This window comes from Phascolarctos cinereus, unplaced genomic scaffold (genome assembly GCF_003287225.1).
Source record: "Phascolarctos cinereus isolate Bilbo 61053 unplaced genomic scaffold, phaCin_HiC Scaffold_9;HRSCAF=440, whole genome shotgun sequence".
Taxonomy (NCBI): Eukaryota; Metazoa; Chordata; class Mammalia; order Diprotodontia; family Phascolarctidae; genus Phascolarctos; species Phascolarctos cinereus.
Genome location: NW_027556402.1, coordinates 1,232,244 through 1,252,439, shown reverse-complemented (window position 1 = coordinate 1,252,439; position 20,196 = coordinate 1,232,244). Strand labels below are relative to the sequence as shown.

Below are 20,196 nucleotides of genomic sequence, written 5' to 3'. Positions count from 1 at the left end.
ACTTATTTTCAATTTCTCCATGTGTAAGGTGAATTTGGATTCAATGAGGGGCTGACACCTTGTTTAAAAAATCTTTGGCATTTCAACATATTTGGTCTCAAAACTTTTTAGTTCTACTTTATTTTATGCCTTTAAAACCACAATTCTGAGAATGGGCCCATTGGCTTCACCAGACTGCCCATGGGGATGGACACACACAAAAAATTGGTGAAGAACCCCTGGCTTAAATAATGTCATTCCAATGTAAAGAAATGGATTCTATACGCTTGAGGTCTTCACTTATGGCATACGCTGGCGATTTATGAGGGTGTGGGGCTGGCCCTGGGTCCCTGCCAGACTGGAGAGGTTGGGGGCACAGGCCTGGCCACTGATCCCATGGCAGGAGGCCCACACTCCCTAACTTCACTCCTCTGGAGGTTGGCTCAAAATACTCTAAAAACATTTAAAACATTGCTCAAAGGATCTCACAAGCACGACAGCATCTCAAAGCAAGAAGAGCTCATCGTGGGGCTCTGTGGGAAGCGGCTGCTCAGCTTTGCTGTGGATCCTAGCAGGGATGCCAGACTTGACCTGGCACCCAGCCATCATTTGCTTTTTCTCTTATTTGTATAATTAACCACCCACACAGGCACCTACCTGCCTTTGGGCACAGAAAGACCCTGCCCCCTCACACAGGCTCCTCCTTTGCCAGGTCCAGCTGCTTGAGGAGTGACTTACAGCCCACCTCTTGGGCAGAAATCACTGGGCACTCGTTACTGAATCTGAGCCTGCCCAGCACACTGATTATTCCCAGCTGCCCTCCCCTTGAAAGACCTACAATGCCCTGCATCCATCCAGCTGGGTGCTGCCCAAAGTCAGCTCCTCCCCACAAGCCATCCATAGGGGCCAATGGGTCCTGATTGGGCTGGGATCGGCCTTCAGGGCCAGTGTGGGAGTAAAGGAGGGGCCACTAGAGAGCCTGGTGAAGTCCGCACGGTGGCAGCGCAGCTATAGGGGTGGCCTATTGGGAGACTTTCCCCATAGGTCTCCTGAATAAGGCTCTGCTGGAGACACTGGAAGCCATCTGTGACCCACTCTGCCTGTCTAGGCTGGGTGAGACCTTTCACAAGCTCACGCTCAGGGAAGCATGGAGGATAGGACTGTCCCCATCTTTTGTCAGATGTCCCAGTCACCCCGCATTCTCTGGTGACACCCCACAGTCTCCTCCTCCTTTCTAGTTTCACGTTTTCAATGGGGGCAGCAGCTCACGCCCACCTGCTGGTCCTTGTTTCTGATTATTTGGAGAGCACAGTGCAGGGATAGGTGCTCAGGGGCAGGGCCCGCAGCTAGGCAGGAGTACGCAGCAAGGCTGACTGGCCTTAGTTAAACCTGGCGTCCCAAGCACACCACCGTCCCCAGCATTTCCTAACCCAGCTCATGTTCTGGTCAGCCTGAAGCTGCCCTAACTACTCACCCTGCTTTCTAGTCTACTTTCCAACCCTACGTTAAGGAGTCTCCTGTGACCCCATCAGCCACGTGCTGCAGCCTGGATGGCCCACCTAACCAGTACCAGCTTCTGCGGTGGGATTTGGGGTGCCATGCCCAGCGCCCGACTCCTTCCCTTAGAACAGAAGTGCAGCTAGGAGGATTCTGAGTCACCGACGAAACATCGATGTCTGGCTCCTTCCTGACTCCACAACCAAGTTTTCCCACGTCGTTGGCTGTTCCTGCCTATTCCCACCTTCGCACCAAAGTAGCCAAGGTTAGAGTTTTTTGTTTCTTTTTTTAATTTGGATGGCTGGTCAGATTCCCCCGGCACCTGTCCGAATCTCCATTCACTGCACTTTCTCTGCGGGGGAGTCTTCTGAGAAGAGCCAAGGCCTGAGGAGGTAGTTCTGGGTGCCTCTGGATGCCCAATCACATCAGCATGGCTGGGTCTCTGCCTGCCTTCTGTGTTGCCGCCACTCCCTTCTGTTCTGGGGTTCCCTTGCCTGTGAAGCCGTCACATTGGACACATCCACGTGGTCACTGCATGAGAACTGTACACTTCAAGTGCCAACAGCAACTTACTGCTTCTCCACAGCTGAACAACTGTGTGGCTCCTGCCCCTCCCCTCGCCCCCCTCCTGCCCTTCTGGCATGGTCACCATAGAAGTGGAGGGGCAATGACGGCCTCCGGGCCATTTCAGCAGCCCCCAGCAGACAGCTACTCTGAGCTGAGCCAGCCATGGAAAGCAGGTGCAGCCTGGTGATGGGACCAAGCTGATGTCCTCCAGGCCAGGAGGCTCCCATGGCTTCTACTCGGGCCAGCCTGGCCTTCGTGATGGGGCACTGAGTAGGCGGGCTAGAGTCTCTCAGGGACATTCTCATCCCCAATGGGAGTGACAGCCTTCAACATGCCTGGACTACCTCAAAATATGGTCCTGGGGCCCTGCTTTCCATTCTTCCCCTGGACGGAGATAGCCAGGGTCAGCAACAGGCCTCCACTCAGAACGAGACCGGCAGGACCCTTGGAAGGCAGTCTGAAGAGGCCCATCTAAATGCCAGCAGCAGACCAACCGCCCGGAAGTACCATCAGGGAATTCTGAAAAGAACTCTGATGAGGGAGTCGGACAAGGCCCTAGGCCTCTGGGAGTCTGAGGCCCGGGTCACACCACCTACTGCTGTAGTGACGGACTGGCTCTCCTGCAGGAGTGTGGCGCCACAGGAAGCATGCAGGCAAGCCCTGAACTGAATTCCAGCTCTGAGTGAACTTCCCCAGGAGAGGCTGGCCTCTGGGGTCCCTTCCGGCAGCTCTGACCCAATGCCCCATGAAAGGAGCCACTGCTGACCAGTCCTTCTTAGGCGGCAGGAGTCATCCAAGGTAACAAGGGAAGAGCACCCTCCAGCACCTCTCTCCTTGAGGGCCTGGGAGGGTCAGATGAGGCACTCTCCAAACATCTTCCAGTCTTGGGTTACAAAATCTTCATCACTTTTGTCTTATTCCTTCTTTCTGGACTCTTAGCTTCAGCCCGTATGCCTTGGCGATTCAACAGTGCTGGGGTAGGGGGCGCAGAGGGGAACCCAGAATAAGGGCTGCATTTCCATGTAGGCAATGATTCCATCACATGGCTGACTACTTGCCTTCCATAATCATCACAAATTCAAGGTGTTCTGATGTGGATTTGTTACATACTGAAGGCACACAACCACTCCTTTCTGTTTACAGGGGCATGCAATGGAAACTTCTCCACATTTACCTGTCTCATCACTGTGACAGATAGACTCTAATAGCATAACAAAAGGCTCTCACGCAGTTATGCTTCTAATATCTCCTAATGTAACGCGTAAAAGTGCATGAAATGGCTGACTGTCACTCAAGCCCAGTAAAAAGACAAGTAAAAAACATGATTTATTTTGAAAGCAAGTCCAGTTGTATGCCATCCTGTTCACGGAGCTTCTTGGATTGGACAGTGGAGGGGAGGGGATGTGTCTTGCTTTTCTGGGCCTCTCGGCTAACTGCACTCTGATCCCTCCTGTTCTCATGGCCCCGACCTTCCCCGGTTTTCCTCCAGCACTACCATCTTTTCACAGGCCTTATGGCCTGAAGGGCCTCAGTCAGTTCTCAAGAGGAACTCTTTCCTGACTCAGGCCTCAATGGGCCCCCACCCTTCAGGGCTTCTGATTCTGCTTTCTGCTCCAAGGCCTCCACTGGGGAGGAGGAGAAGCCACTCCCAGCTGGGCAGCCCCCTCCACTTTTGGGGAACTCTCTCTTCAGAAAGGTTTCCTTATTGTACCTTTTAAACATGTCTACAGCCTTTCCCCTCAATTCAACTCAAGAAACAATTAGGCAGCTATTCTGTACCAAGCCCTAGGAGAGGGGCTGCGTAAGCAAAGGGAAGTCTCAACCTGGCCCAGAGGCTCCTTCAGGAGCTCACTCCCCTCTCTGAGGGCACAGAAAACTCCTGGATGTGAAGGTAAGGGACAAGGTAATTCCAGGAGGGAGGCCCTCTTGGAGGGGGCGGCCTCAGAGCAGCAGTGATGAGGTTGGACTTTCTAATCTCCATTCAGATGGGACCAAGATTAATTCAGAGAAGAGAGAAGAGTCAAGGGAGCAGGAAGGACAGCACGGGGAACCAAAGCTGGGAAGGGAGGCTGAAGGCAGTGTGGAGGGCCAGAATCCTCCCAAAGCAATAGGGAGCCAGGGAGTGGCATGATTGGCAGCTACGTCCACAATGGATGGAAAAGGAGCCCAGGGAGGTTACTGGGCCCACAATAGACCACAAGTGAAAGAAGGCATTTACATTTCCCTGGACTGGATCAGTTCATGCCCACCACAAAGGTCTGGAGGCCCTCAATGCTTGCTGTCTAGTCTCCAGCTGCACCTTACCTCCATGGCTCCCCATGACCATGGTCATACCCTCCTGTCCCTGCCACCATCCTCCTTCAGGGCTTCAAATTTTGATATCTCCCTCCCTTTCAGGGCCTCAGGACCAGGTATTGTATCTACTGTTCCTCAGATCACTTTTTCCATCAGTGTCCCTCAACAGCTGCCCCTGTCCGAGGGAGGGAAGGAACTTCAACATATGTGTTGGTGTCTGCTCACAGGCCCTCCCGGCAGCCTCCAGTGTCCTCAGCCTCCTCTAACCCTATGACCGATTCCTTCCCTCCATCCTGACCACATATTGTAAGTTGGCTCCTCTCATCTCCTCTCCGTCACCCTTCCCTGGCCACCATCCTCACTCAACCTCCAGAACGTCCCAAGCCAGCAGCCCTGGTCTGGCACCCTTTTCCTCTCTTCCAACTCTGACCCTCCAGTTAAGCGGTTCAACACGACAGTTCTCTTCTCTCGAACACCTCGCCTCCCCAGCCCCCCCCACCCCCACCCCCTGGCTCATCCCTAGTGGAACTCCAGCCTTGGGCTCTGAGAGATTCACGGGGTTCAGGAAAAAAAGGAGAAACACTGACACACCACTGCAGTACCTTCCCCTCTTGTGAATGGGGCGGTTATTAAAAAAAAAAAAGAAATGTGAGTGAAATGTTTTGAGTCTGCTGTAGCCCAGCCATGTCAATGACCCCTTCCCACAGGCAGAGGGGCCCAAACAAACTTCTCCAGCCCCCATGGTAACACCAGTGCTAAAACGCTCTCCTTGTTAAAAGAGAGTCTTGAACGAGAGGGTGCATTTGCAGATGAGCAGGCTGTGTGATCTCAATGGATTTCCCTCCTTGTTCTGTATTGATACCACATCCTTTTGACAGCCAGAGAGCTCTCGATGGACTGAAGCATTTCTGTCCCGTTTCTCAGTTTCCAAACAGAAAGACATCCATCTCTTCCTAAGTTTCTTCCCAGTTCTCTCTGCCCCACTGTTACTTACCCCCCCCCGCAGTGGGGGCCACACAGAGTGTCCCCACCCCTAGATGTTACTTCAAATACCACCAAGACAGGCAGAGAGGGACGCGAACCCAGGCCAAGCTGATCCGAGTGAGCTAAGGCCTGATATTCTGCTCTGCCCACACAGTCTAAAGCAGAATTTCTTTTTACTACTGTGAAAGCCAGGAAGCCTCTGTGGGGCAATAAGTGAACAAGGCCTCCTGGCCTGAGTGGCCTGGGCACACTTGAGGGACCTTCTAGTCTCCTCACCTCTCTAGCTCTGACGCGGTCTCAGTCCTTACTTCCCTTCGGGATAATCGGAGGCAGGTGCCATCCTCCTCATTGGGTTTGGGTGCTCTTGGAGTACAGAGCATCTCTGGGCAGCCCTGGCCAGCACCGGACAATGTCAGGAGAGCAGGGTCTGTGGGAGGGCCAGGGCGTCCCTCAGCTTTCTCACAGTGCCAACCTGGGAAGGCTCTCTGAATGCCAACTTCTGGGATGTGAGAGGGCACTTGCCAAAAACCCCATCCCATTCCTCCAATACCCTACTGATGGAATCGAGAACAAAGCCACGATGCTTTCAAAGCTGGAGGGACCTCTGAGGTAATCCTTTGGCAGCCTGAATTAAATAAATGTGACGAGGCGCTACTCACCTAGGGGCCAGGCACTGGGCTAGGCGCTGGAGAAACAAAAGACAAAAATGAAAGGTGCTGCCTTTCAGAGGCTGACCATCTGGAGCAGGTGGGGAGCCATCCACCCCAGGAAGGACGTGAGAAAGAGCAGTGCCGGGGGTGGGGGGTGGGCACTTGAGCTGTTGCTCTGAAGGAAAACAGGCACCGCAGGTGCGGGGGGTGGGAGGGCATGCTCTGGGCAAGGGACCATGAACCCCAAAGCACCGTGGCAGGAGATGCTGTCCGGTGAGCCAAGGGTCAGCATGATGAGCATAGCGCTGCATCCGACAGCAGGGTTATGGAGCATCCGAGGCACTTCCCAGGCAGTGGAAGGACAGGCAGATGGGGGTGTATGCTGGCAGCTGCGAGGAGGATGGACTGGAAGTGGGGAGACTCTGGGGAGGCTACGGCCACGGTCTTGGCAAAAGGTGATTAGGGCTTGGACCAGGCTAGAGGCTGCATGAGCATGAGAAGGCAGAACTGGCTGGCCTGGGTGCCTCACTGGGCACGGGAATGAGTCATTAGGCACAGTCAAGAAGGACTCCTCAGGGACACCAGGAGAGTGGCACCCACACCAGAAATGAGAAGCTTAATGCACAGATGAGTACAGGTAAGAAAGAAGGGCTCCACTCTGGAGAGAGACATAAGACAGACACATGGTGTGTCTTAGGGACATCTGGGGGAACTGTCCAGCAGGCCTCTGGGAGAGCAATGAGTGCCAAAAGGGGAAAGTGAGACCCTGAGGAGTAACGTGGCCAGCTGGCCCAGGGCACACCGCTATGCGTGACAGGGCTGGCACTCCGGCCTACGCCATCTGTCTCCTGCTGTAGGCCTCCTAGCACACTATAGGACCACAGGGAAAGGAGAAAAGAAGATCATTCTGGTTCTGGTTTGATTCAAACCCTGGCATTAGAAAAGCGGGTACTGAGGACCTTCGCGGTCTCCAGGGAAAGGGCCGTGAGCATGGCACCATCTCATGTGCAAAAGACAGAAGATGCCACTTAATTCCTCCGCCCTGGGGTTAGTACAGAAATAATGGGTAATTCTGCCATGGTGTGGAGAACGCTCAAGTTTATAAATACCAGAAACTGTCCTCCCCAATGCCTAGATTCCCTCCACTACAGGCAGAAGATGCGGTGATTCACACAACCTGTCCCCGGGACATGCAGTGCCTTTTCCTGAGGTCCCTCTGCTCCTATCTGGGACCTTCTCAGCCTTGGGCTAACCTTGGGCATCTGTGTAGAGAGCAACAGTCCAAAAGTCAAGTCCCTTCTGTCCTGAAGAGCCCTGTGTACAAACTCAGGCTGCCAGGGCTTTTTCTGGACCTCGCTGATGCCCCAGGGGAGGGATGGCTGCTACCCGCAATCCTAAGGCCTTTTGTTCCTTCTTACAGTGTGTTTAAGATGCATGGGAGCAGAGGCCTTGGAGATGCACCTGGGCCGAGCATGGTTGGGGGGGAGGGGGGCGGTTGCAGGAGTCCCAACATTTAAATTCCGTTTTCAGTGTGACTTCTTCCCAGTAACTTAGACTATTCACCCTGGAGCATCTGGAGATCACTGCGCCTATAAGGACTAGACCCAAGTCACCCAAACAGCCCAGACTGCGCCCCTGGTCCCTCAGGTCCACAGCTGAGGCCTCTCAGCTGGATGCCACACTGCCGTCTTTCCTCCCCCACCCAGGGCTGGTAACCTTGGAGTCAGCCTGCAATCTTGGCCCTCCCTCGGCCTACCCTTGTCCAGGCTGGCTGCCTCTCCCACACAGGCCCTGCCCTAGTCCAGGCTGGCCTCCTTGCTGGAGGCTCTCTCCTCCCCATCTGTGCTCCACATCCCCTTCTTACAGAGCCGGCCCCAACACATCCCTCCCCTGCTCAAGAAGTCGGGGTGACTTCCTACTGACAAAGATTTTATAGGATAAAATCTAGACCCTGTTAGACATACAAAGCCCATTTTTCAAGGCTTCCTTTACACAACTTCCACAACACACAATGCTCTCCAGGCTGCCCAAATGATTTCCTGGCTGCTCCCTCCCCTCCCCTCCATCTGCCTTCCTGCGGGGTTCCTATCAGGAATGCCCCTGACCCCCACAGGAGAGGCCACGTCCTGGAACACCCTAAGATGTACTTGGTACGGACTAAGTCGTTTTTCTGTTTCACGGGCTGCTGAGGCCAAGGCTGAGCTTCTGTGCACTCAGCATTTACCCCTCCTGGAGGCTCTGGGAGGCCTGGGCCTGGGTCAGTCTTGCTGCTGCACCCCCAGAGCTAAACACAGCATCTCACACATATTCATAAATGCTTGTTTCACTGAACTGTATGAGGAAGAACATCAGAAGAGATGTTCAGAAAGGAGACAAAAATCCGGAATTCGAATGCCCTGGGCATGAGCGTGAAGCCCAGGAAGGTCAGAGAGGAGACAGCGGCGATGGAGCCCAGAATCTACCTGCAGAAGGTCGGGACCAGACCAACCATGGTCAAGGGGGGTGTCACTGCAGGAAGGAGGTCCCGGGTGCACAGCCCGTGTGGCAAGCTCCAAGGAAGTGCAAGGAGAAGGGAAAGGCCAGGCTGGTGCCAGAGGAAGGGGCCGGAGGGCACCCAACTGATAGGGGCTCCGAGGAGCCCCGTCTGGAGCTCTCCCGGCACGCATCTCTCGCCGTCTGTCTCCCTCTCTTCCTCTGTCTGTAACCCTCCCTGCATACGTATCTGTCTGTCTGTCTCCCCTCCTGTCTCCCCACTCTCTCCTCTCTTCCCTTCCCTCCCTTCATCTCTCCCCCTGCCTTTCTTCTATCTCTTTCTCTTCCAAAAGCAGAGCAGTAATTAGCTTCTTGACTTTCTTTGACAATCACTTCATGCTCTCATAAATGGAGGAAGGGACGGGGGAGTCCTACTGTAGATCAGAGTAGCCTCGTAGGAAGGGGCCCTTCTCTTCGAAATGTTATCATGAGACAAAGCAGGTGGCGTCTGACAAGTGCCCTAGATTTTGGGGAAGCAGACCGCAGAACAGTGAGGGAAAGACAGAGGCTCCTAGGGCCTAGAATTCTGCAGCAGGAGGCAGCCTGGGGGCGACGCTCTCTGAGGACAGACTTTTTGGCTTCGAGGAAGGAGGGAGAGGCCTAACAAACTTCCCATTAGACACAGTCAGCATATGGAGGGATGGGAGGAAATGAGTGGACAAGATGACCTGGAAGGGGGGAGGTGGAGGGAAGCTGCTGTGACAGTGGGACAGGTCCGGGAATGGTCCCAAGGACTGTGTCCTCACCCTCAGCCCAGCCAGCTGGATTCAAGAGAATTACGACCTTCATTATATTGGAAACTTATGCCACTTTCCACGCCCCTCACTGTCTCTCTCTCAGACTAACTTTGTGTGATTCATTCTTTGTTTGTGCACTCAGTGCCTTTAAAAGAATGGAAGTGCTTGAGGGCAGTGCAGAGGTCTTCATGGTCCTTCCATCTCTAGTGCCTGGGAGAAGGCCCTGTGTAATGTGGCCAGCTGGCCTCTAGCGAGTGACCCACAGACGCGGGTGCGGGAGTGTGTGTGTGTGTCCGCGCACGCGTGCGTCTATATGGATGGCTAAGGGGGGTAGATGGATGGATATCGATATACTTTAAAGTTTACCTTTCTATCACTTTTAGTTCAGAACACATCCTTTCCTTTCCAATTTCGCTCCTAGCCAGCATCAAGAGTACAAACCAGGCCAAATCCGCTGGAGTGACATCAGCAGGCTTAGGATTTCCCAGAGCCCCTTCAAATATGTCTCAGGCTGTGAACTCCACCATCTCTGGAAAAAACCTCTGAGACTAGAAAGCCTGGCATCCCTTGACACGCCATCTTTCAGTACCTTTGTTTTTGATATCTCAATTTTACCAGATAAGCTTTTCTGCCCAATCCTATCCTCTGGCACTCTGAGCACGCACAGTGTTCTGCACCCAGAGGCCTCCACCTCAAACAAAGGGGGGCATTTCTTTTGCCCTTCTGGGGGCAGATGGATCACTAGGTGAATGTAACGACCTGGCTCTCCTAGGCTCCCCAGAATACTTAGCACCCCCACCTCGGGGTCTTCTCATGCTGCCAAGGTCTCGGCTGACCCTCCGCATCCGCCATTTTCTCTCCACACTCCTTGGGCCTCTCTGCTTGGCTCGCTTCACTTCTTCCCTGGCACTCAACCAACTACTCACTCACTGAATCTGGTCTACATTCAATGAATACACTTCCAGAACTCATTCTCTTTCCCCCTAAATCCTCACCCCGCTCCTGCTTCCCCTATTAGTGGGGGGACACCACCACTCTCCAAGATGGTGCCAAGGCCTGTGGATTTCCCCTCAGCGGCACCTCCTGTATGCTTCCCCTGCAAGAGCTCTCGACTATGCCCCCTCCTCTCCTCTGATGCTGCCCCCAGCCTGAGACAGGCCCTCATCATCCCACACCAGGACTGCTGTGATGGCTGCTGAGGGGTGGGGTCTGCTGCCTCAGGGCCCTCTGTACTTCTGCTCATCCTCCACAAAGCAGCTGGGATCAAACTGAAGAAATCACAGATTGCCAAAATACTCAGCCACGGCTACTTACGAATTATAAGCTGTCCCCACAGTGGTTAAACAGACATACTCCTACACAGCTCCATGTATGTGTATGTGTGTGTGTGCACGTGTGTGTGTGCGTGCGCGTGTGCGCTTGTGTCCAGTGCCTAGGTACACCCTGGAGTCTCTCTGGTGGGTGGTCTGCAGGCAGGGGTGCAGTGCCAGGGGTGGGCTGGGGTAGGGGATTTGCACTGTCCATACGCCCAGCACATGTGCTCACTGAATGGGCCAGAGTGAGGCTGGCTCAGCATTGGAACAAGCGGGTTTGAATGTCTCGCAGTAGGCGCCTGCGCTTCAAAGCAAAGCCAAGGCCCTGGCGGCGGGAGGGCGGCGGTGCACGAGGCTCACCTGTAGGGGTATCCATGGTACTTGGAGCGGAAGATGGACAGCAAGAAGCTAAAGAAGAACACCACTAGGCCCAGGCCCACCAGGCAGATGACTGGAGACAGAGAGAGAGAGAGGGTACAGTGGTAAGTGCAGGCAGGTGGGGGGTGGGGGGAGGACAGCCAGCCCCTCATGGCCCCCCTTTTCTGAAGGGCAGGTGACTATGGGCCACCTGCCTCCAGGGGTGAGAGGCCCCTGCAACTGAAAAGCAAACAGTCGGAATCTATGCAGCTGTCCTTAGCAGCCCCTTCTCTGGCCACACACTGGCCCAAGCCGCTGATGGTCAGACCTGCTTTCACCAGCTCTGCTGCCTGCCCTGGATGGACAGAGACCCTCACGTCACAAGCCGACGGAGTTTTGTTTCTTCCCACACGACTCACAGAGGCCATAGTGCTAGACTCAGCCAGCCCCATCTTTGAGCCACAGTATTTTCCTCAATCACAGAAGAGGTGGCCTCCGAACTTTCTGCATAATGGAGTGAGAGGGGGCAGCTAGGTGGCGCAGTGGATAGAGCACCGGCCCTGGGTTCAGGAGGACCTGAGTTCAAATCCGGCCTCAGACACATAACACTCACTAGCTGTGTGACCCTGGGCAAGTCACTTAACCCCATTGCCTAGCCAAAAAAAAAAAAAAACCCCAAAATGAACATAATGGAGTGAGAAGTGCTGACACATGTGACAAATGATGTAAGCCAAAGCACTTAGTGAGCACCTACTGTATGCCTGGCACCACGTTAGGCACCGGAGAGCCAGAGACAACAAAGGGAGCAGCTTCTTTCACGTGGTCTGGTTTGTCGTCTCTGGATCTCCTTGGACCTTCATCTCCGTCATTCTGTGACTTCTTGTCTTCACCTGACTTACAACTTTAATGACTCAGGAACGGATGTCCACTTTGTGGGCATTTCTCTTATAAACTTCTATTAGGAATCAGCTCAGGTCTCTGGGAGACTCTCGGGAATGGCAAACCCTCATTTCCTCAAACTGTGGCTGGAAAGTCCCTCTCTCTCACCCTCTCTGTGGCCAGGGACACTGGCCTCCTGGATGTCCCCTGTATGTGGCCTGCCATCTCCCGACCCCCAAGCCCTGGAATGACCTCCCACTTTCCACTGTCCATAGCCCATGTGCACACAGTTGTTGGTACGTGGTGTTCCCCCGACTGTGAGCTCCTGGAAGGCAAGGACCAGCAGAGTGCCAGGCATACAGGAGGCACTAAATAAATGCTTCTCTACTCATTCTACCCCACTGGCCTTACCACAGTGCCCGAGGGAGCTGTCAACCGATACTTCTTGTTACGACTCATTACTACCTCAGACAGGCCGGGGCCTATTTCTACTGCTAATTCCTGTTCCCCGGCATTCCCATGTTGATTCTGTCCTCTCACATGAGCAGGCAGGCAGGGATTCCATTTCCCATGTAGGTCTGGCTAAGGTGCAATCCCACAGGACGCAGGCTCTCACTCAAGGGTGGTGAGGGCCCCAGGCCTGGTTCACTACCCAACAGGGCCTCTCTGGCCATGCTTCCCCTCTTATCACCCGTTCCCACATATGGAAAAAGTGAGGCTAGGGGAGGGCCCCTCCTGAGCTCTGTCACAGATGTACTGGCCCCTGGCCAGGCCTCTGAGCACCAGCTGATTCTACAGGGGATCACTTACTTCTTCTCTTGCCCACATCCCCTTTGGAGGTGGCAGCTTCGTTGAGGAGGACCATCCCCATGGTGATGGCAGCATCTAGGGCTGTTGTCAAGGAAACAGCAGAAAACCAGAGACCAGGAAAAACCATGAGACTCATACGTCACTGACTCTCCCTGACAGCCATAGACCCAGAACAGTAGAGGCTGGAACATTCGAACACATACACATGTGCACGCGCGCGCACACATACCCAGCCAATCCCCATCCATCAGACAATCTGGATTTGTCTGGACATCAGGGCTCTCAAGCCTCTTAGCATCATGGATCCCTTCGGCCTGCCATCTGGGGAAGCCCGTGGGCAGGAGATTACAAAGGAAACTCACCATGCTATAACACAGGCATCAAGGCGCCCATGTCCTGGCCCCAGGGCACGACCCCCTGCTGTACCTGTGTGTACCATCCATACCTCAGAATTCAGAGAAAGGACAGGCTCCCCCGGGTTCCCAAGGCTTGAGGACAATGCTCTCCTGAAGAAGAAATCTCCTGACCAACAAGCAAGCACATGGCCACCTTCCCAAGGGCACGGTGAATAAATATCTGGTGGTGTTCGGCTGATAACAATGGCCTACCAGCCTCAGATATTCTGAATCCCTCTAGTCCGGGGGGTCAGACTGCCTGAGAAGATCTGCTCCTGGCACAGAGAAGGACCTGGGTTCTTGGGTGCCTGCTCACAAACTTTACAGAGAGAAGGCAATGAGCCCCGGGGGGTGTGGGGTGTGGGATGTGGACGGCACAGCCACCAGGGCCCAGCCCAGAACTGTCCACCTGGCTGCTGGAGAACAGAAGAGGGACAATCAGGTGTCAGGGCCAGACTGAACACACTCCAAGAGGGATGGATTCAGGGCTCACACTCAATCGATGAACACACATTTACAGAGCCAGTGTCCAGCCCAGGCCAAAGGAAGTGACGATCCAATGCGGGGAGAGCACAGGACACACAACATCTGAACAGTACAGCTGGGTGGGCAGACACCAGCAGCTGGGGGAATTAGGGAAAGCGTCACGGACAAAGCGGAGCCTGACACAAGACTGAGACTCTGAGAGGCAGATAAGACGAGGGGGCATCCTAGGCATGGGCACCACCTGGGGCCCATGGTATCCACCACCAGGAATCATTCGTAATAAGTAAAGAAAGTAAGTCTGGGGCCACTTGGTGAAGGGCTCTGAAGGCCAAGGTGTCTACTGGATCCCAGATGTATGAAGGGACCACTGGAGTCCGCCAGGCAGAGGAGCAGGGCCCAAGGTGTAGAGGACGATCGGGAAGGGAGAGCCAGGAGGCCAGCCCTACGCCAGGTGAGAGGTGATGGGGGCCTGACCCCTCAGAGGCTGACAGCCTGGGGAAGGGCTGAGACAGGGAGACATCACAGAGGTGGCAATATGTGGCCTGAGGGGAAAGCCAGGGCACAAGGCTGATGGTGCCCCAGAAAGAAAGAGAGGAGTGCGGAAGTGGGGGAGCTTCTGGACAAAGAGAATGTGCTCGGTCTAGGAAGTCTCTGAGATGTGGCTCTGGGGCTGGGCTCAGAGGCCTTCGGGCCGGCTGCAGTGAATGAACGCGTGCCATAAGTTGGCTTGGGAGAGGCCAAGGGGGCAGAAGGCAGATGATGACACAGCAGAGGACTCGTGCTAGGTACCGAGGACACAAAGAAAGGCAAACCCAGGCCTGCCCTCGAGGAGTTCCTGCGTACAAACAAGACACAGACAGCGCGAAGGGCAGGGAAGGGAAGGCAGGTGGAGGGCACGAGCAATGGGGCTCTGCTGGGGGCTCAAGAAAGGCCCCCCCACAAGGTGGGACTTAAACAGGGCCATGATGGGAGCTGGGGAATCCCCCAGGCAGAGGCCTGGAGGAGAAGTGTTCTGGACAGTGATCAGACGGTGAGCCACGGGACCAGGATACCAGCAGGGCAGAGCAAATGTCACGACCGAGGCACGGGCAGAAGGAGCCTAAGAAGCAGAGACAGAAGAGGGCTTGGCATGGCTGTGGGTGGGAAGGAGGATGGCGGCTACTCTCTGTCAGATGTGTACGAGCATGGAGGGAAGGACATACAGGGGGACCAACAGGAAAGGCATTGGGGAGGGGGGCAGAAGGCAGCCAAGGAGGCAAAGAGGGTGACAAGAGGTGATATCAGGTGAAGGGCAGCGGCTCCAGAGGGAAAGGCCTGAGCTGCAAGGTTTCCCTTCTCTCCCTTCTCTCCCTGGGATGGCTCTGACTCTCACAGAGACAAAGGACTGAGGGACCAAGAGACAGCTGTCCTGGGTCACAAAGATGGGTCCGGCCTGTAGGCAGCATCCTTGCTGCCTCTTCTCCAGACACCAGGAGGGAGGGGGAGCTTGGAATCCCCGAGGATCTGCCTGGACGGCAGCCTCACGGGATGCCAGCTCCACAGCTTCCCCCCAAGGAGGAAGTGCTGACACCTGTGGATGCTGCCTTCGTTCTTGGCTCTGAGTTAGCAATCAGCAGGGTAGGGAGTGGAACGGGGGGGATGCCTTGATCCAGGCACGGCATTCAAAAAGCCTTCATGAGACACCACAGGCCAGGCACCGCAGTCACAAAGACAAAAGGAGAATATGCTCCTGAGCAGCTTCCCATCTATGGGCAAACGGCGGGGACCACAACACGGTCCAGGCACCGAACATGCTGAGAAAGGATGCAGAACACCCAGGGGCAGCAGCCAACAGCCAGCAGAATGGGGAGCAAGGGACCAACTGGGAAGCTGTGAGCTTCCAGGAGGAAGGGCTCCCAAGCTGGGAAGGGGAGAGGGGGACCAAAGGTATTCCAACCCCCAACATGACCGATGAGTCAGGGATCCATGTCACCTTGGGGGAGCCAGGCCTCAGTGAGAGCCAGAAGGTGAAAAGGGAGTTCTGTTAATCAGGGAATAAGGAGGACAGGATGTTTGTCAATTATGGAGTAAGAGCTTCGAGAGGGCACAATGCAAAGACAAGCATTTGTTAAGGGCTTTCTATGGGCTGGTCACTGAACAACCCTGAGAGGCAGGTGCTATTATTAGCCCCATTTTACTACTGAAGAAACTGAGGCAGGCAACGGCAAAGTGACTTCCCAGGGTCTCACAGGCAGGATTTGAACTCAGGTCTTCCTGACTCCAGGCCCAGTACTCTACCCACTGCATCACCCAGAGGCCTTAGAAGAGGTGGGAACAACTTGGGTGGGAGGCTGTAGAGCTGGAGTGGTGGCTGGGCTGATGGAAAGGAAGAGGTGGATGGTCCTGTGCTCTACAGGAATAATGCCTGGATGGGCCAGAGGGGTCACTTTCCCTTTTCCTCGAGGCTCTGGACAGTCACCTTCCACTTCCTTTCAGCTCCTCCTCAGCTTCCCCCTCCTCCTCCTGCCCCAGCAGCTTCCCCTCCTCCTTTTCATCCCTTTCCTCCTCAGGCCCCTCTCCCAGGGTCTTTCTCTTCCTTCTCTTAACATCCCTCTAGTCCTTCAGCACTAGCACAACCCAGCCTTTTGTTTTCTCTTCAATTTCTCCCTCACTACCCCCTCCCCAAAATAAATCTGGTATCTTCACAATTTCAAAGTTCTCCAGACTGATCCCCTTCTCTTGTGATTCCTTCTCCTTAAAAACCTCATAATCCTTCTCCTGTTCCTCCTCCCAAACATCTAATTCCCTCAGAAGCTGGAATACTTAACAAATCCCCTGGAACAGGCACCACGGCCCCTTGGAGAGGGCCTTAAAAATGTGTCTACCTTCCCTTATCTCAGTCAGAAAACTGACAAAACTCCTTTTCGTTTCACCATTTCTCCTTTTCTAAGTAAAGAAGAAATTGCCAGCTGAACTCATTTGGTTTAAAAATAATCATTACCATTAGGACAGAAATATAGTTAGCGTTCCCACAGTCTAATCAGCTGTAGTTCATGGGCAGCTATAAATATTCCAATCATTTCACTCCCAAATCCTGTGTGTCATTTCATAGTTTCTCCATTGAGCTTATCAATCACTTCCCTCACATAAAGAAATAAAAATGTGGAGCCGCTCCCACGTCAAACTGCAGCTCTTATTTGCATAACTTACATATCACAGCCAGAGGCTCTGAACCTCCTCCCAAACGGTGACAAACATGTCGACATTACATACAGCACCTCTCTCGACTGCACCAGCTAAGAGGTTACATTCTCTTATCGATGATGAGGGGAAAAGGGTTTTATCAGTTTAAAGATAAGTGAAATTAGATGGTAAAACAACCCTAGACCCTCATGAGGAGACTGAGAGTGATCAGCACGGTCACTGACTTCAACTTCCACCTTTTCTAGCACTACCTGCTCATAGTACAGACGTCCAAAGAAGGAGAATGTTAAAGGAAGAATATTCTGTGAGAACAATCCGCCAGACAGAACCTGGCTCCAGTAAGAGGAGAGCAAACACACTTTCTGCATCGGGCCAAGCACCTTCTCAGATGTGCACGTGTGCACAGGGTTGCATCTGGACATGACCTGCGTGGCTTTGTAGGGTCCTCTCAGGAGGCAGGAAAGGGCAGAACTGTGATCTTGAGGGCAATCTAATCGATTGATTATGTGGCACTTTCAGGGCTATATGCCATGAAGTGGCCAGAGGGCTGGGCCTGGAGTCAGGAAGACCTGAGTTCAAATCCAGCCTCACACACTGACTAGCTGTGACCCTGGGCAAGTCACTTGCCTGTAGGCCTTGGTTTCCTCAACTGTAAAATGAGGGTAATAATAGCAGCCACACAGCAGGGTTGTTATGTGGATCAAACAGTAGTGTTTGTAGAGTGCTTAGGACAGTGCCGGGCCCAGAGCAAGCACTGTATAAAAGCCTGTTTCCTCTGTTCTTGCCCAAACAACTGACCCTTCTGCTCCTTCACTGCATTTCCTCAGCAGCCCCAGCCCAACAAGGAAAAACAGCAGAGAAGAGGGGGCCATGGGAGTCCACCTTTGATGGCCAGGTCACCAGAGACAGAGGCCAGGACCACACTTAACAAGAGGAAAGCCATTCAATCATGGGGTATGTCTGGGGTAACAGCGGTGGGGGTGGGGAGGGGGAACCCACAAATCATCAGCCTCTGCTCAAGGGGCTCAGCTGCTCCTCACCGGGGGCTGCAGGTGTGACCATTATCCCTCACTCACCAACGAGCAACATGGAGGGAGGGGCCTTGCCCCAGGTCAGGTGGGCCCAGTTCCAAGCAGCCAACCCAGGGCTACTGGCTGCAAGGCCGGTTGGGGGCCTGGCTCTGGCCCGCCTTTCCTCCCCATTCCCAGCTTAAAGGATACTCAGCAGGAGAATGATGTGTGACTCGGCCACAAACTGAGCCTGGCTGCTCCCGTGGATGTAACTCTGCAAAAGAAGGAGAGGACAGGTGGGTTAGAAGGAGGGGGAAACTCAGGGAAGCCCCCTGGCCACAGAGACGCCCCACACTCCTGAAGGTGCCCTCCGGGAGGAGGGATCACCAATCTAGAAGAAGTCACAGCAGCCTGCAGTACCCAAGCCTGTCAGATGCGAACATCCTAGGGAGAAGCAAGCCCACCCCCTTTTCAGCAGCTAGCAGGGAATCACTAAGGGAGGGCCTTATTCCGTTACTATCTTCCATGGATAAACGAGACCACATGACTATGCCAGAGCAGCCAAAGTTCCTCTGGTTTAACCATGAGCCAAGAGGCCTGGTGGCTCCCACCCAGCTGCCAGACATGGCCCAGCCAAACTCTGTGTCTGTCCCCTGCTCCTCAGCTCCGTCTCCTGGAGACCCTGTCTCACTTTATGACTAAGCGCAGGTGATGACTCCTAAGGAAGTCTTTCTGATCCTCCTCACTCCCGGCTCTCAGATCTCCCTCCTTCCTCAAGGTGTCTCAGGGTCGGTTATGCATCCATGTGTATAACCTGAGTTCCTTGAGGCAGAGAACTGGTTTCCACTTCTATTTTAATGTATTTAGCAGCTGGGGCAGGGACTTGTACACAGTAGGCCCAGGGAAGTGAATGGCTACTTCCTGCTCCTAACTCCTGACCTTCAGAATGCATAATTATTCTAGAAGGCAGAAAAAAAGAGGAAATGAAGGGACTTTAGAAACAGATGACAGTTTATAACATTTTCCTCAAAGTTTAAGACAGATATTTATCAGAGTCATCGATTACTCGGCCTCTACACTAACTTTAGCAATGAGCCTTCTACTGTGATGCCAGGGTCAGTAGGCACTGAACACACTGGACAGCTGAGCAAAGGCAGGGAGGCAGGGGACACCGGGGCCGGAGGGGCACACAACAGGGGCCTAGCTAGGTCAGAGGAAGACGAGATTGCACCACTGTGGAGCTGTGATCAGCAAAGAGGCCACAGCATCTGCCTAAGCTGCCCAGAGAACTATTCTCCAAAGTGTCCGTGATCTGGGATTCCCAGGATGAAGGAGCCCCAGTGAATCATTAACCAGGACATGGTTCCTGCTGGTCTTTCTCCTGCCCTCCCCCCCCATCCAAGTGATTTCTTCTTCCCTCTCCTCCCCCTGCCCCCCGCACCTCCAGGGCCATCTGGTCGGCTCATCCCTAGAGGGACGGCCACAGGGTGCTAGGCAGGCGATGACACCCACGTAAAGAAGGGAACACAATCACAGATGCTGGCCCATCCACAGACTGCTAGGGAGTCACAGCATCTTCTTTCTGTTATACTTAGAAGAAACTCTAGACTCAGAAATGAAAAACTAAATTAGAGGTGACCTGTTGTTCCAAACACCCTCAGGGTCTCTCTTCCCCCAAGTCCCAGCAAGCTACAAAAATAAAAATGAAAAAAAAACATGCTGGGAGGCTGGCGCCAACATAAACACATCTGTTCTCAGACTCCCAAAAGAACACTCGCCTAGATTTCAGAAACATGGGCTCCTAAATGCTGTCTGTCAAATCCCCTGCAAAGTTTAAAGCCAGATCATCATTAGGAAAACTACAGAGTATCACATCTTCAACTTCTACAGAACACAAATAGTCACTGAACCACCGTGGAGGAGAGGGTAGATGGCTGACCTGGGTTCAAGCCCCACTTCAAACAGGGCTGCTGTTGGCCCTGGGCAGTCACTTCATCTCTCAGTGCCTGTACAAGGGTCTGCAGGGAAGCGAGCGATCACTGTGGGAGGAGAGGGTCCCCCCAGCAGTGCATCCCACTCCATCCCCCAGTAGGCTGACTGTCTCTACTAGCAACAGCGGGCTCGGGGCTTTTCAACTGCCCCCTCTCCACCCCCCATCTGAGAAGCAAAGGCCTGAGAGACCTGGAAGAGGCTCAAGTGAAGAAGACAAGAGCCTCAGTCATCAACAACTGTTTGGTCACGGCATAAGGACAAAAGGTGGACCCATCGACCTGGAAGAATCTGTCAGAACCATGGCGGAGTGCTTGAAAGCGGGCACCGTTGGTGAGTCTGGTAAGAAGAGGTCATTGGAAACACCCAGAGAGTTGCTCAATGCTTGTGTTCTTCTAACTGCTTCCTGCCCCCAGGATCTGTACGTATGTGCACATGCATGGACACACGAACCAATGAATGAAGCTAGTCAAGTTTCCCCCAGGGGCGTAAACACTAGGCTTTTCCATGAACTATTTTAGCAGCATGACTCT

At 53.8% G+C, this 20,196-nt stretch overlaps 1 protein-coding gene across 3 annotated transcripts in view; it reads right to left on the bottom strand.

Annotated features, from left to right (window-relative positions):
- TUSC3 (tumor suppressor candidate 3) overlaps window positions 1–20,196 on the bottom strand; it is a 68,606-nt gene that overhangs the window by 1,526 nt on the left and 46,884 nt on the right. The window contains exons 7-10 of one of the 3 annotated variants that reach the window (XM_020976764.2): window positions 17,885–17,948; window positions 12,601–12,675; window positions 10,915–11,005; window positions 5,982–6,007 (exon numbers count right to left, since the gene is read on the bottom strand). In XM_020976764.2, the coding sequence (XP_020832423.1) occupies window positions 6,001–6,007; window positions 10,915–11,005; window positions 12,601–12,675; window positions 17,885–17,948 (237 nt within the window). In that variant the 3' untranslated portion in view covers window positions 5,982–6,000. The remainder of the gene's footprint in view (window positions 1–5,981; window positions 6,008–10,914; window positions 11,006–12,600; window positions 12,676–17,884; window positions 17,949–20,196) is intronic. The other 2 variants (XM_078148741.1, XM_078148742.1) reach the window with 2 other exon arrangements.